We start from the raw sequence: 16,359 nt of genomic DNA, 5'->3' as shown, positions 1-16,359 counted from the left end.
TACCTCTCTGCCTTTTAAACAAACAAATCTTTTTAAGAAGTGAATTCTCGCAGACTTACCATGCCTTTTTAATTTCTACAGCTTTTCAATAAGGCTTGTGAGTGGTATGGCAATTTCTCCATTTATACTTTCTAAATACTTAGGCTCTTACTGTCCTTTTTGGACTTTGCAACCAGTCTCCTTCTGAAGATGCTCCTGCCTCTTGTGCTTTCAGTAAAGCCAGGGATAGGATCTCATCTAGAACTTTTACAGTTGCTTCTAGTCAGTCCTCAGTTCCCAGTTCAGAATGAGTCTTTGTCTAGGCAGCCTGGGGAGCCCTTCCTGCCAGGATAACACAGATGTCGTCATCTGGGATCGGGTAGTTTGGGTGAAGCTCTTCCTGACCGAGAGGATGAGTGGTGTCACTTCCTGTAAACCACCTTGAGCACTGGTGCGTCTAGTTCTCCTTATCTCTCATAGCTTTGAGAAAACTGTTTGAAAGCTCTTAGTTTCCGGTATGGAGCCTGGAGCACATTAGACCATAGGTTCTCACATCTGTGGCACTTGTTTGTTTTTCTGAGCTATTCAGATCCACAAAAATATTTATTTGTTTTGTATTTAGAGCAGAGAAGGAATCTGGTAGGAGAATTCTAATTGTATAAAACCCCATTATGGGGGCCAGCTCTGTGGTGCAGCAGGTTAAGCTGTTGTCTGCAGTGCCTGCATCCCATATGGGCGCCAGTTTGAGTCCTGATTGTTCCATTTCTGATCTAGCTCCCTGTTAATGTGCCTGGGAAAGCAGAGGAAGATGGCTCAAGTGCTTGGGCCCCTGCACCCATGTGGGAGATCTGGAAAAAGCTCCTGGCTCCTGGCTTCAGCCTGGCCCTGCCTTGGCTGTTGCAGTCGTTTGAGAAGTGAACCAGTAGATGGAAGATCTCTCTCTGTTTCTCCTTCTCTCTGTCTCTGTAACTCTGCCTTTCAAATAAATAAAGAAATCTTTAAAAAAAATAAATCTTTAAGGAAAAAAGTCCATCATGAATATACTTACTAAATGCCAGCTACAATACTAGGTTTTCCACAGAACTTCTTTTATTGAGTTCTCACCAAAATTTTATAGGGTGGGTATTATAATTCCATGCTGAACTAAGGTTCAATGAGAATAAGGCACATAGGTCTTAGAGTTGGGATTCAATTCAAGTACAAACTTCAGGAAAATGCTTTAAATAAAAATCCACTGCCTTGTTCTTGGCATAGGCAAGGGCACTTTAAAAGATCTATGTAAAACTGAAATTAAGAAATAAGCTTATTTTAGTGTAGAACCCTTTTGAAATCCATGCATAGTTTTATCATAATATGCATGAACTCTTTCAAGATCAATCTTATTCATGGATTTCAATTATTTTTTGAAATCAAATAAACATCTTTTAAATCCATTTTTATTACCTTTCTGAAGTTTCTGCATAAAACTGAGTATGTGCCAAGTAGTAATTGTTGAGTGAACGAAGTTCTTCACTGTGTTTTTTCTAGTATTGCTCTTATTCATATGTCTTTGGCTCCATATAGAACACCCAGTCTCCGTCCTAACCATAAGATTCCTTGGAGTAGGAATCTTTCTCTTTGCCTTGTTCCCCTTTCCCTTTTTTTCCTTACTTGTCTGGCGATGGCTATCTGCACCCTCACCGCAGTGAGTAAGTCTTTATATTTTCCCCAGAGCCCCTGCAACCCACAGGAATTGAAACTAAAATGTTTACCTGCGTAGGTGAATTCCCATGGCTGACACCCTCCCACTTCCCCAGTGCCCATTTAACAAAATCATAGTCATGTCTTTATTGAACCACCTCAGCTAAGTGCAGCCGGGGCACTTGATGAAGACAGAGAAAAGGCAAATAAAACTATGACTAGGTAATTTGGATAATGACTTTTTTCCCCTCAGAAAATTCTTACTGTCAAATTATCTTGGGAAATGTGGCTGGTTATGTTTAAAAATCACCTTTGTTCTCTTTTAAATTATAGCTCTAGATGAAACTGAAATATAAATTTGGCTTTAAAATGTAGATTTGTTCACCCCCCCCCTTTAATGACACATGGACGGATATTAGGGAGTAATTTGGCTGATGAGTTGGTATGTATATGGGTACGATTTCCTCTGTGCACAGTGTGAGAAAAACAGGACCAATCACAGGCCTCACTCAATGCAACTGACTTTCTAAAGGGAATGAAACACAACTAAGAAAGTAGCAAAATCATACATTCTACGTTAAGGAAAGCATTGTTACTTGACACAGCCTGTGAAGAGTTTTGCAAGGCTCATAGTACACCTACCCTTGTGTGGCAGTAATTTCTCCAATTCAATCCCTATTCATCACAAAGTTAGAATGCTTTGAAATATACTCATCTTGGAATACGGAAAACAAGAAGGAGCTTAGCTACAAAGGGAGGGAAAAAGTCAGCTTTTTGTTGTTGTTAACTTTTTATACCAAATGGGTTGCAGGGAAAAGCAATTGGTGGCAACACTATGCCAATTACAAGGCAATTTTTGGATTCTTTTCACTCAAACTCCACACCTAAGCAATACCCTGAATGCATTGTTTCAGATGCCCCCACAACTGAGAAACCCGAAATAACTCCAGAGATCATCTAGGTTTCAACTATGCTTTAGGATGTGGTCAAATTACAATCTATGAGTTCACAACTTCACAATCAGCTGGGAAATTTGCTGACTTTGTGGCCTCCTGTGTTTTGCCCCCAGAAGTTGTGATTTAGAAAAGCACCACAGGGGGCCGGTGTTGTGGCATAGCTGGTTAATCCTCTGCCTGAGATGCCAACATCCCTGGAGGGCAATGGCCCATGTCCTGATTATTCCACCTCTGATCAGGCTTCTGGCCAATGGCCTGGGAAAGCAGTGGAAGATGGCACAATTGGTTGGGCCCCTGCCACCACCGTGGGAGACCTGCAAGAATCTCCTGGCTCCTGGCTCCAGCCTGGTCAAGCCATCTGCGAAGTGAAGCAGAGGATGGAAGATCTCTCTCTGTCTCTCCCTCTCTCTCTGTAACTCTGACTTGGAAATAAGTAAATAAATCTTTTTTTTTTTTTTAAGGTAAATTTGGGAAAGCTGACTCACCTCTAAACAACATGTGAAACTTCTTAAAGAGGCTGTTGCTCATTTTCTAGAGGAGGAAATGAGCCAAGGGACAGTATTATCCCCTCAGGGCATTTTTCAGAACAGTGGGGTAAGGCAAACTGAGCACCATTAAGTCAGGACAGGCTAGGGTATGCTACAGCAAAAGCTCCCAATCTCAGCAGCTTAAATAACCGAAGTTAAGAATTTTCTTTAAAAAAGTAATAAAAGAAACTTTTTAAAAACACACATAAAAATTGCTCATATTTATGGGTACTGTGTTGCTGTTTCAATTCATGGATTGGTTGCATAATGTCTAATCACGCTAAATACACACACACACACACATACATACGTTTTCAGATATTTAAGATTTCTTGATGGTGAAAACATCCAAGATCCTATCTTCTGCTTGTTTTTAAGAGAGGGGGCCAATGTTGTGGCACTGTGGATAACTTTGCATCCCATATCGGAGCACTGGTTCAAGGCCTGGCTACTCCACTTCCAATTCATCTCCTTGCTTACGCATCTAGGAAAGCAGCAGAAGATGGCCCAAGTACTTGTACTCCTGATGCCCTTGTGAGAGATCCAGGTTCCTGGTTTTGGCCTCGCCTGACCTGGGCTGTTGCAGCCATTTGGGGAGTGAAATCGAGGATGCAAGGTCTCTTTCTTTCTGTGTCTCTCCCTCTCTGTGTCATTCTTTCAAATAAATAAATAAATATTATACAAAGAAAAATAAGAGAGAAATATGCAATGCATTAACATATGGTCACCCTACTGTGCAATAGAAACCCAAAACTTGTTCACATTCTTTGTCCATCACAGGTAAAGATTATTCTGCAATCCAGGATGGAAGGGGCCTCATCTCAATGTGTGTTTTATAGCTGCAGGTGCAGGAACAATGGGGTAAGGCAAACTGAGAACCATTAAAGAATCAATGTTATTTATGGACTTTGGTTTTGGACAGGCTTATACAAGAGTACTTCAAAAAGTTCCTTGAAAGCAGACATAAAAATCAAGTTTACTTTGGTGCAACTGTTTCTTGAAATCCAGCTATAGGAGGGATCTTCAAAAATTCATGAAAAAATGTCTACATTGGAAAGTCCTGGCATGGATTTCAAAAGTTTTTGCACTAAAATAAACCTACCTTATTTAAAAATTTTATTTATTTGAAAAGCATAGCAACAGAGACAGATAGACAGAGATCTAGCTATTTGTTCACTGCCAAACATCCAGAACAGCCAGTGCTGGACCATGATGAAGCCAGGAGCTGGGAGCTATGTGGGTGGCAGGAACATAAATACTTGAGCCATCATTTGTTGCCTATCAGCCTGTGTATTAGCAGGAAACTAGGTTGGAAGTGGAATCAATACTTTATTTCAGGCACTGAGAAGTGGGAGTCCAATTCAGGTCCACAACCTGGCTCCAATTACTTGAGCTATTACCAAGGCCCCTACTGTCTGCAGTTTTGCATTGACAGGAACTTGTTTTCAGGAGCTGGAGCTGGATGTACCCAGGTACTCCAAAGTGGGACAGTGGGATGAAGTTGTCTTACCACTAGGCTAAACACTTGTCCCCTTCGTGAACTTATGGAGGTAACTTTTTAGATACTGGCATTTTGGGATTGTTGTTGGGACAAATAAATAGCAATATATTAAATATCTATTAACCTATACAGATTATTTTAGAAACGTGTCGCTCTGTAGGTAAAAGGGAGCCATCAGGTAAGTTTGATTGGGGCTTAGCAGGACCAGGTTAGTCTTTTAAAAATGATACTCTGGCAAGAGACTCCAGGAAAGAATATGAAAAATGGCCCAGAGAGATAAGCAATGCTAGCAGGAATGGAGAGGGGGAAGTGGATGGGGTGAAGGGAGATTGAAGAGGGTGTGGGTTGAGAAGACAACATATCCTGAGTTGTGGGGGCTCACGGGTATCTGAAGCATCCGAGATGACACACAGGCTTCAGGACTTCAAATGGGTCAAGGGGAGCAGTATTCTACCAGATGCAGAAAATGGGAGCAAAAAGTCATTGGCAAGAGAGACTGAGCATGGTTGACAGACAGCAAGGGCTGGAGGATGATGAATTCTTAGCATTTATCCACTGTTAAATACATGCACATAGCATAAATTGTATGTTTCAATCATGTTGCATGCATTTATATACCACCTTCTTGTGTGATTAATACTTTCTGCAATTCTGAAAGCTATGGGAAGGCAGAAACAGTAATTTAAACTTCTGCACAAATCCCACACTTCACCAGTAACAACACTTTGGGCTCTGAAAGTTCTCATAAAATATTTGGGAAGTAGCCGGCGCCGCGGCTCACTAGGCTAATCCTCCGCCTTGCGGCGCCGGCACACCGGGTTCTAGTCCCGGTTGGGGCACCGGATTCTGTCCGGGTTGCCCCTCTTGCAGGCCAGCTCTCTGCTATGGCCAGGGAGTGCAGTGGAGGATGGCCCAAGTGCTTGGGCCCTGCACCCTATGGGAGACCAGGATAAGCACCTGGCTCCTGCCATCGGATCAGCGCGGTGCACCGGCCACAGCGCGCCAGCGTGCCAACTGCGGCGGCCATTGGAGGGTGAACTAACGGCAAAGGAAGACCTTTCTCTCTGTCTCTCTTTCTCACTGTCCACTCTGCCTGTCAAAAAAAAATATTTGGGAAGTAAAAATAGCTACAATTTGAATTCTCTGGTTTTGTGCATGTAACACATAATTATTAGCATGATTTCTGTGTTTTTCTTTTTGTTATTGTTGTTTTTATTGCCCTCCATCATTTCAATACCTTTCATGTCTAAAATGTTGAATTGCTTGGAACTTATAACATTTTTTCTTTTATTTTAAATCCATACAAAAATCAATAATTAACACAATATCAATAGCTTCTATAAATATATTTCATTATTTGATTTTGCCCTTTAAAAATTCTTTATATTTTCCTTGAATTTCTCCCACCCCTCTTCTCTCCCTGGTATTAGTTTTTAATTCCTTACTACTCATCTACATTTTCTTTGACAGATTTCTCAGCCTCCCACCTCACCCTTTTTAGTAGATCCTTTATCCCTTTAGAGTTCATTTTTCCTTATAATCATTATATTTCTACCATGTTTGCATTTTTAGATTTAATATCATAAATCTCTCATTATGTGTGATTTCTTTTATTTAATTATGATTTTTATTCTAACTTTGAAGGTCATGATGTTTCAAGTGAATATATTGTGAAGAAGACATGGTGAGCACAGGACAGTTGCAGAAGTACAGGCTGTAAGTTGTACCTCATGCTCTCTGTGAGGTGAGCATGATGACCGCCACACCACAGATACGTCACCCCCATGATCTCTGTATCAACACTTCCACTCTTTCTCAGTATGAAATATTTTCTAGAAAAAATACTAGAAATGTCTGAGAGAATTTTGGAATCTTGTTTTGGTTTTATAAAACATCAACTGGAAAATGCTGCTCAAGACTCATGTGGTGGTTTCCTTGTCCCCTTATCATAAAGAAAGTCCTAATTGATGGATAAACTAAAAAGAATGAAGCATTCCTGGAGGCACCCTCTACAAAGATAATATTGCATTAGCCGTCAATTTCCAGGGGTTCTGTATACCTTAGATTCAACCAACTACAGACTGAAAAATTGAGGAAAAGAATTGCATCTGTTCTGCATATGTACAGACTGTTTTGTTGTCAATATTTCCTAAATAATACAGTACAGTAAGTATTTACAAAGCATTTACACAGTATTAGGCATTATAAGTAAACCGGAGATGATTTAAAGTATACAGGAAGATGTGTGCTGTTTTGTGCATGTGTTACATGGCATTTCATGTAAGGAACTTGAGCACCCATGGATTTTGGTATTTGCAGAGGTCCTGGACCAAATTCCCCGAGCAAATTGAGGAATGACTGTCTATTGTTGTTCAAGGTTTTTTTTTCTCTTTTGACTCCTCAAACAAACCTGCCCTTATTTTCATCTTTTTTCCCCTATAAATACAAATACAAAGAAAAGCCAGGAACTGGTAAAATAAAGAAATATTAGAGTACTAAAAAGAGTAAAAATTAACAAAATGCTAGAAATAGTCATAAAACAACAGCTACACAGATGATATAACTAGAACCATGGTGTAGCACGAGCCAGTTTTAGAAGGTTTTACATAGGAATGTTTAATAGTTTTCCTCTTCAAAGTGGAAAAAATCCAATGTGATCGTTTGTTTCAAATACATAGAAATTACATCCCAGACATGTTTGCTGATCATTCATTCCTAAATGTGGAAGGACTAAGAGTCTTTTATGTTGAAGGGATGGTTTAAAAGAATTTCTGGCATTTCGGTATGAATTAAAAAGAAAAACAGAATTTCATCAGTAAAGTGAGTTCTTGGTCAGTGTATCAGTACTATACTTTTGCCACCATGGAGGCTATAAAGACAGATATACAGTTGTGATTCGGATGTCCACTGAAAACATTTGTGTCTCCAGATTTTGGCAGGTTGCTTAGCTTTTTTCTCCATTTCTAACCTGCAACATTTGAATAATAATAATACACAATTCATAATAATTAAATTTGAGCTTCTATTTGACTTATGTCCATTGGACTTCTGGAATGAGGCATATTTTCTTTGCGATAAAATGTCATTCTCATTGAAACACAGTCCAAAGATCTCCTCCAACCAGAAGACAGTGGCATGCCAGCCTGATGCCATGACTCACAGACAGCATTTGGACACAGGCAGGAAAGAAAGAGGCACCGTGTCCTGACAAGCTGATATGACCAGCTTGGATACATCAGACTCTGGACACTCAGTAAATAACATCCTTATATGCAGTCCATTTCTTCAGTTCTCCTGAGCCAATCAAAAGTGGTTAGAATCACTGTAATTTTTTATTTTAAAAATATTGAGTAGAGAGCCATAGGAGGCATAGCGGGTTGAGTTGCCTCCTTCAATGCTGGCATCTCATATGGGTGCCAGTTTGTGTCTCAGCCACTCCAGTTACTATCCAGCTCTGCTAATGTGCCTGGGAAAGCAGCAGAAGATGGCTCAAGTCCTTGGGCCCCTGTACCCACGTGGGAGGCCTGGCACAGCCCCAGCTGTTGCAGCCATTTGAGGAGTGAACCAGAGGATGGGAGATCTCTCTCTCTCTCTCGCTCTTTCTCTCTCTGTCTCTCCCTGTCTCTCTGTAACTCCAACACAACATACCAGTAGAAACCCTTGCTTCCCCATTTTCTATCTGCCAAAGCACTGCTCCAAATAAGTCCCTAATGAGTGTTTATTCACTGAATCCTTACAACAAGCATCTTAGTAACCCCATCTTACACAGGAGAAAACAGAAAGGCAGAGAAGTTAAGCAATGTGTCCAGGCCACATAGCTTCTAAGCGGTAAATCTGGAATCTGGAACAGAAAGCCTGGCTCCAGAGCTTGTTCATTTACTGCCAAGTGACACCTGTGCCTGATACAGAGAAGGTGCTCACTAAATGTTTGCCGATTCAAATAATTTTACCAAGGGATTAAAAACACAATGATTTTATTATTCTGGACCTGAGTTGACCAACTACTCTTAAAGGGCAATAGAAAAGTGAAAAAAATCTGAAATTTTCAGAACATGATACAATGATTAACTAGATTTTTTTGTTATCCAAGAAATACTTTATTCCAATATCTTATTATCTCACAAGGAACTTAAATTTCCAGAAAGTTCTGTGACCACCACCAAACCACATAGTTGACAAGTAAACTCCTTGTGCTGGACCCTGGGACTCCCCATTGTTCCTCTAGCTCTTTCCCCAAGAATATCATGCTGCTGCCTATTCTCAGGGGAGGGGGTTAGAATAACCTAAGACTCTCTCTGTAAGTTAGTAACTTGCAAGAGGTAAACTTCTTTTTCTTCCTGTCATCTAGCTGAGAGGCCATAGAGCAATTCTGATTCAACATTCTATTCAATTAACCAAGTTAATCATACCGTGAGACACAACAAGTGTTAACAATTAAAATGAGAAAAAGGGCAAACCGCAACACACAACTGTCATGTTTTCAGGCATCAAGTATCACCACCCAGCCAGCTCTGAGCCAGACTACTGAACAGCAACAGTAAAGGGCATTTAGAATAAATCAGAAACTCCACTAGCCCATGCTCCTTATTCTCTTACCTTTTTGCGGAGAATGAGAGGAAGTGGCAGTAAACCCAACACAGTTAAGACTACGAGAAGGAGCCGGCGATACAGCAAAATATAACTGAGGAGTTTCATTGTCCTGAGCAAGTGCCTTTGCTCCTGTTCTTCTCAAAATAAGGCTGATGTTAAATAACCAGCCCGGATTAATATTTTTCCAGCCCATCATCTCCACTCACTTTCCCAGACTCACCAACATTAGTTAAAATTAAATCTCATTTTTTATTGCTTTACTATCACAATGAAAACGAAGAGATAAGCTCAAGAGTGTTTGTGGAAAATCAAAGACCATTTGCTCATATGGTTTTTGAAAAGTAAAACTGTTCTTTCTTGACTTGCTTAGCTCACGTTAACTGGATTACAGACAGCAGAAATCCAGAAGGCAAAACCAGGACGATGGCAGAGCTTGCCCACCAGGAGTCCCCTCCATTCTTTAATACTCTGAATTCCAGACTCCCTACCTGGAGCATTGACCACAAGTGCAGGAGAGGCCAGTGAGCCTCCACAGATTGCCTCTAGCATACTCTCTAAGGAAGGTTATGTTCAGTGTATAAATAGAAACAGAAGCTCCAACAGTGAGGATTTCAGTATGACAGTGTGAGGGGCATTTTTTGGGGAGCACTGATAGATTTTTCTGGAACTTCTCAGATGATATATGGAGGTAGAGTTTTGCAAACTTTATGATAAATTTTCTCAGTTATTTGAAAGCAAAGTTAAATACTTTTCCTGGACGCTATTGCCTCTTCTGAAAGGAAACCCAAAGTAACAATATGGTCTTACATAAGCCCTTCCCTTTAAGACCTTTGCTAGCTTGGCTTGATACTGTTGTGCTGATATTGATTATGTAATCATAAGGGAGTCTGCACAGAGATGAGTCATTAGGGCCTTTCAACTGGTGTGTGTGTGTGTGTGTGTGCGCACACATATGGGAACGCTTCTGGAGACTGCTCTAGTTGTGATATGGAGGATGTGTTTTGAAACTTCTCAGGGTTAGGAAATGGTTTGTTTCTTATTTACTTGGTAGTGAATCATCCAATAAACCTCACCTAAGCAACGACTCTGCATTCAGTGCTATGTATAAACAAAATCAATTCTGAACCATCCTGTTATTTATAGTCAGTTTATCATAATTTTTACTCTTGTGTAATCTATGGTTAGCATTTAGATTTTACTTCTAATTCTATATAGATGTAATTGTGCTTTCTTTTCCTGTCGAGAAAAATGATTCTTCCAGCAACACTCACTTGTATTAATGTAATGAGGGGGACTGGTGCTGTGGCGCAGCAGTTTAACGCCCTAGCCTGAAGCAGCGGCATTCCATATGGGCGCCGGTTCAAGACCTGGCTGCTCCACTTCTGATTCAGCTCTCTGCTGTGGCCTGAGAAAACAGTGGAGGATTGCCCAAGTCCTTGGGCCCCTGTACCCGCGTGGGAGACCCAGAAGAGGCTCCTGGCTCCTGGCTTTGGATCGGCGCAGCTCAGCCATTGCGGCCAATTGAGGAGTGAACCATCGGATGGAAGACATCTCTCTCTTTCTGTACCTCTCCTCTCTCTGTATAACTCTAACTTTCAAATAAATCAATTTAAAAAAATGTAACTGGGAAAGCATTTTTTTCTTCTAAAAATATATTTTTGTAAATATATATTATATATAATGAGTCAGAAGAATCAGAATAATATATAAGAAAAAAGTTTCCAATCCAGAAATTCACATTGTGTTTTGAATTTCTTAGATGAAAGAAAGTAATAAGAAAGTATAAATAATAAGAGGAATAGTGAGTGATAATAGATAGTACTAATAAACAGGGCTAAAAGAAAACATTAAAGGAACTGAGTTACTCATGCCAGTTGCCATACTTATTTCTTTTCCATTAGCACACTGTACAGTTATTGCATTTTTTTTTCTTTTAAAACTACGTTTTGAAGAAGTCACTTCTGTTCTCAGATTTCCTTAGGCCACCTGGTGAGACCATCTGAACCTCTCTTTCTTATCTTGGAAGATTTTACTTTCTGAGATAAAACCAAAAAGTAAAAAGGCATTTGTGTGACATTTAATAGAAATGAGGGCTTACCTGGATAGAAGCAATGGCACTTAAGTCAGACAGAGGTGAAGGGAAGCACTTGACATTTGTCAGTGCCTCCATCCTGGAAAATGCTTGCTCTCCCAGGGTGCCTGTTTCTCACCAGATGAAGGTTCCCAGAACTCTCTTCTTGTGGCCTGAGGCTCCTGGCACTTCAATTTCCATGGGCGCCCTGAATTACAACATGGTTACACCTTCTCTTTACCTGCAGCCAATCTCCTGTTCCTCAGAGATTTTCTCTCCATTGTCACAGTAAGGAAAGATCCGATAAAATAATTCACACTAATTGTAGGTGACTGGTATAAGCTGAATGCCTCTGCAGTCCTCAGGGAATGAACTCTAAGGGACTTTGGGGGCACCTTCAAAACAAATCTCAAGGTACCCTTTGAATCACTTCACATTATTAACCATATCCATTTCTAAGATGAATTAGCCACGACTGTCAAATTTTACCTCTTCTTTGCACAGAAAACACATAAATCTTTCTTAATACCTTTGTAAATGTTTTATTTAATTGAATAAGGTTTTCAAAAAGTTCATGGAAAGTGTGTATTATAAAAAACTATATGGATTTCAAATTTTTTCTTGCATCAAAATAAACTTAATTTTATTTTTCTACATGACATTTCGAAATACTCTCATATAAGGGGCTTGAGCATTTGGAGATTTCACTATTGATAGAAACTTCTGAAACCAATTCCCTCCAGATGTTGAAGGACAACTGTATCACTATTATTTATATTTTGTAGATTAGAAACTAAAATTCAAGAAACCAAGTAAAATATCCCAGGTTTTATAACTATCCCGAAGTAAATCCCTAAGTTTTATAACAATAATTTGAATCCAGTTCCTACTGGTTCTTAAGGCAATGTGTTTACCATTATAAATATCGATTTGACACTAGAGACTAATCATCAAATCTAGACTTCTGCTGTATGCACATAGTTTGGTTAGCTTCTGGATGTGGCTGCAGGATTTTTCATTGACCTTTAACAATGGTCGTTAATTAATCTTAAAACTAGTATTCAAATATATTAAACCCAGGTTGAAGCACATGGGGAAACAAGAATCCTTGCATGTGTTAAAGCAATTGGATAGTCCAAGATCCTTGATTGTGTGGATAATCAACATGAGGAGAACAGAAACTGGATTTGGTAGAGCCATCTCAGGTCTGTTTTCTGGTTGTCTTTTTTTTTTTTTTTTTTTTTTGCCACATTCACTCATAAATTGTGCTTTTCTTCAGGCCTTTTCCTTCTCGAATAATATGCTTCCTTGCTCTATCTTTAAATCTCACTCATCCTTGAAGTTTGACCTCGTAGACTCATTTCAAATCTGCAGCTCTCTATAAATCCATTCTGAGAATTCCAGTCCTTGAACAAATTCCTGATCCCTGACTTTTCACCACCACACCTAGAGTGCTCCTTGGGCCAAGGAGAGCCAAGCAATCAGGGATACTTAATAAAAATGTAGATTTCCTGCTCTATTGGATCAAAATGTAGCTTATGATTCTTCATGTTTAGTTGATTCACTATGTAATATCTGTGCATATTAAAATTTGAGAATCATTGACTCAGTATCTTAAAGATACATTTGGACACATAAGTAAATTGATTTACATTATTTGCTATTTTAATAACACAGGTAAATCTTAAGTCCTCAAAAGATTCTTAAACTTTTGAGTATACTTAAACTTTTGAAGACACTAATTTATTTTCCCTTGCATCATTCATATCCCTAGGAAAGGGCTGGTACAAGTAAATTCTCAGTCAATAGTTTATCTAAGCTCACCTCTGGATATAAATAAATGGAAATCAATTAGCCTTATTGCTAATGTAGTATGACTTCTGAGGGCAGTTTGTCATTCGAGTAAATAGTTTCCCCTTACTTTGTAGCATATGTGATCGCTGATGCATGCCTGAAACTTTTGGTAGTACTGAACCCTATGTATACAGTAGTATGCTTTTTCCTATACACATATTCCTATGAGAAGGTTTAATTTATAAATTAGGCACAGTAAGAGTTTAGCAATGACTAATAAAAAATAAGACAATGATAACAATATATGCAATGAAGTCACCAAGCATACTACTTTTGTACTTTGAGGTCATTATTAAGTAAATAAAATAAGGGTTACTTGAACACAAATGTTGCAATACTGGAACAATCAATCTGATAACCAAGATAACCACTAAGTGACTAACAAGCAGGTAGTGTGTGCAATATGAATATGCTGGACAAAGGGGCGCTTCCTGGCTGGAGTGGGTGAAGCATGAGTTAAGCTTTCATCCCACTATTTAGAATGGAACATGATTTAAAACTTAAAAATTATTTGTTTCTGGAATTTTTTGACTTATGTTTTCAAATTGTAGTGCACTCAGTAACTGAAACTGCAGCAAATGAAACCATGGATAAGTGAGGACTGTTATATTTAGGCATGCGAAGAGATATGGCTTTTCAATGAAAAATATTTGTTCTATTGCAAATGTAGCTATAGATGCTTAAATGAAAAAGTGTGTATACTCAGTGTATATATTTTAAAAATATTTATTTTATTTATTTGAAAGAGTAACAGAGAGAGAGAGAGAGAGAGAGAGAGAAGGCAAGATCATCCATCCACTGATTCACTCCTTGAATGATCATAACAGCCAGGGCTGAGCCATGCGGAAGCTAGCAACCAGGAGCTTCATCCAGGTCACTCATGTGGGTGGCAGGGGCCCAAGCACTTGGACCATCTTCTGCTGCTTTTCTCAGGCCATTGGCAAGGAGTAGGATAGGAAGTGGAGCAGCCTGGACTTGTACTGGTACCCACATCGGATGTCAGCATCGCAGGCAATGGCTCTACATGCTATGCCAAATACAGGTCCCAGTGCGTACTTTTCTCAGAGGTTAAAACAACAACTGGTTGCTGCACTGTGGCTTAACAGGTTAGGCTGCCCCCTTACAACACCAGCATCCCATATGGGCACCAATTCCAGTCTTGGCTGCTCCACTTCCCATTCAGCTCTCAGCTCATGTGCCTGGGAAAGCAGCAGAAGACGGCCCAAATATTTGGGTCCTGAAGCCATGTGGAGACCCAGAGGAAGCTCCTGGTTCCTAGCTTTGGCCTGACTCAGCCCTGGCTGTTGCTGCCCTTTGGAAAGTGAACCAGCGGGTGGAAGAGCTCTCCCGTTCTCTCTGTTTCTCCCTTTCTCTGTAACTCTGCCATGCAAATAAATAAATCTTCAAAAAAAAAAAAAAAAAACCTGAAGTCAAAATGCTTCTTCTGTTGGTGAAAACAGCCAGCTACATTGGCACATTAAAAAAAAACAGTGCATTAGCTTTAGTTATGTTTCTATTTTCATTCTTAGAGTTTTTAGAGCTGAGTAAATGCCAACTTTAGTCAGATCAAAATGATTGAGATTTTAGTCACAGAATGAAAGCCAGATTTTTTCCTTTTCATTTATTTGTTCTTAAATGACATTTAAAAAAATTATTTAAAAGATAGGTTGGGGGAGGTAGAAATCTTAAATCTACTGGTTCACTCCCCAAATGCCTGCAACAGCTTAGGCTGAGTCAGGTGGCCTACCCTAGGATTCTGGAACTCAATCCAGGTTTCCCATCCAGGGTGCAGGGACCCAAGTACTTGATCTGTCACCTGCTGCCTCCCAGTGTGTGCGCTGGCAGAAATCTGGAGTTTCAGAGTGGAACCATGACCTGAACCCAGACATTCACAAAATTAGATGACAATATTCCAGGTGGGGTTTTAACTGCTGCACAAAATGTCTGCCCTTCATTTGTTCTCAAGCCTCAATCAGTGTTGATTCTGAAACATACTATGGTGCATCCCTATTTATATATTGTTTGCCTTCGTAAATTCCATGACTTTGAGGCACTGTATAGTGAAGGGGCTACACTTGGAGTGCTGTATGTGAACTGAGCTGCAAAATATTTTTAGTTGCTATTAAAATTGAGATGATTTTTTCTCCAACCTAGCATCTAGTAGTCATTTAACCTTGATACTTTTAAATTTTTTTAATTTCTCCATGCTCCCTCTCTATGCTTTAAAATGATGAATCCTCTGGATGAAAGCAAAACATATAGATAACATACAAAGTGAAATTTCCAGGCCCACATGTCAACTACCTACATCAACTTTTAGTTTCATTTTTCAAAACAGGTAAAATAATTATCTCGGACAAGATCATCTACCCTAGAGAGTGTAGGTTCATAGACAGATCCTTAAGCACTGGAGTTGACATCGTTCACTATTAACCACGGTTTCAGTAACAATTTTCCAGTGTCATGAAGGTAAATGACTGACTGAGTAGGATTGAACTGTGTCCTAACATGTGAGGACATGAACTGTGATCCCAGAAGTGAAGCAAATTCCAGAAGAGGAGGGCTTGCCTGTACTGAACCAAGCAGCTACAGAAGGCCCAGCACTGGAGCAGGAGTACAACTGGCCACACTCTCCCACAGGCTGGGAGGGGTAATTTCTGTTGGCAAAGTCTTGCCACATTTTATCTTGGATTCTCTGGGAGGTGATGGAAAAAAATTCAGGGATGGGAGGAAGGGGGTAGGAAGTAAAACAGAAGGGAAGAGGAGAAAGGATATTATGTGTTTTTACTAGCATACCACTAGATGAGGGAATAAATAGTTCATAAAGAGTACCTTCGTTTATAATCAATTTATTTGAAGAGATAAATAAAGTTGAAGATACGTAGAATTTAAGGAAGGTCATCCTGTTCCCCTGGGGTCTCTGGTTTTGAGACTTATAAACACAATTAATTGTTCTTTACTTAAGTACATAACTCTGCAGTGTTCCTAGGTAATAATGTCAACAGATCATGTGTGATGCTTGGACAATTGATGTCCTCTATAGCAGTAAAGTGTGCTAAAGAGATGTTATTTATTTGCTATTGTGTTTAGTATACAATAGGCCATTCCCTTCTAAAATAAAAATATGCACCAAAAGGAAAAATGATCTCTATCACAATATTATATTATTTTAGAAAATAGTCTAGCAAGAAAAGTTACAGA

The 16,359-nt window shown here is 39.5% G+C and overlaps 1 protein-coding gene across 1 annotated transcript in view; it reads right to left on the bottom strand.

Annotated features, from left to right (window-relative positions):
- Positions 1-9,338, bottom strand: part of SLC13A1 (solute carrier family 13 member 1) — an 86,062-nt gene extending 76,724 nt beyond the window's left edge. Inside the window, exon 1 of the mRNA XM_062198498.1 lies at positions 9,240-9,338. Coding sequence (XP_062054482.1) covers positions 9,240-9,338 — 99 coding nt within the window. The remainder of the gene's footprint in view (positions 1-9,239) is intronic.
- Positions 9,339-16,359: the final 7,021 nt, after the last annotated feature.

Source organism: Lepus europaeus, chromosome 1 (assembly GCF_033115175.1).
Source record: "Lepus europaeus isolate LE1 chromosome 1, mLepTim1.pri, whole genome shotgun sequence".
Classification (NCBI taxonomy): domain Eukaryota; kingdom Metazoa; phylum Chordata; class Mammalia; order Lagomorpha; family Leporidae; genus Lepus; species Lepus europaeus.
Note: the sequence above shows the minus strand (reverse complement) of the source record. Positions and strands in the feature narration are given on the sequence as shown.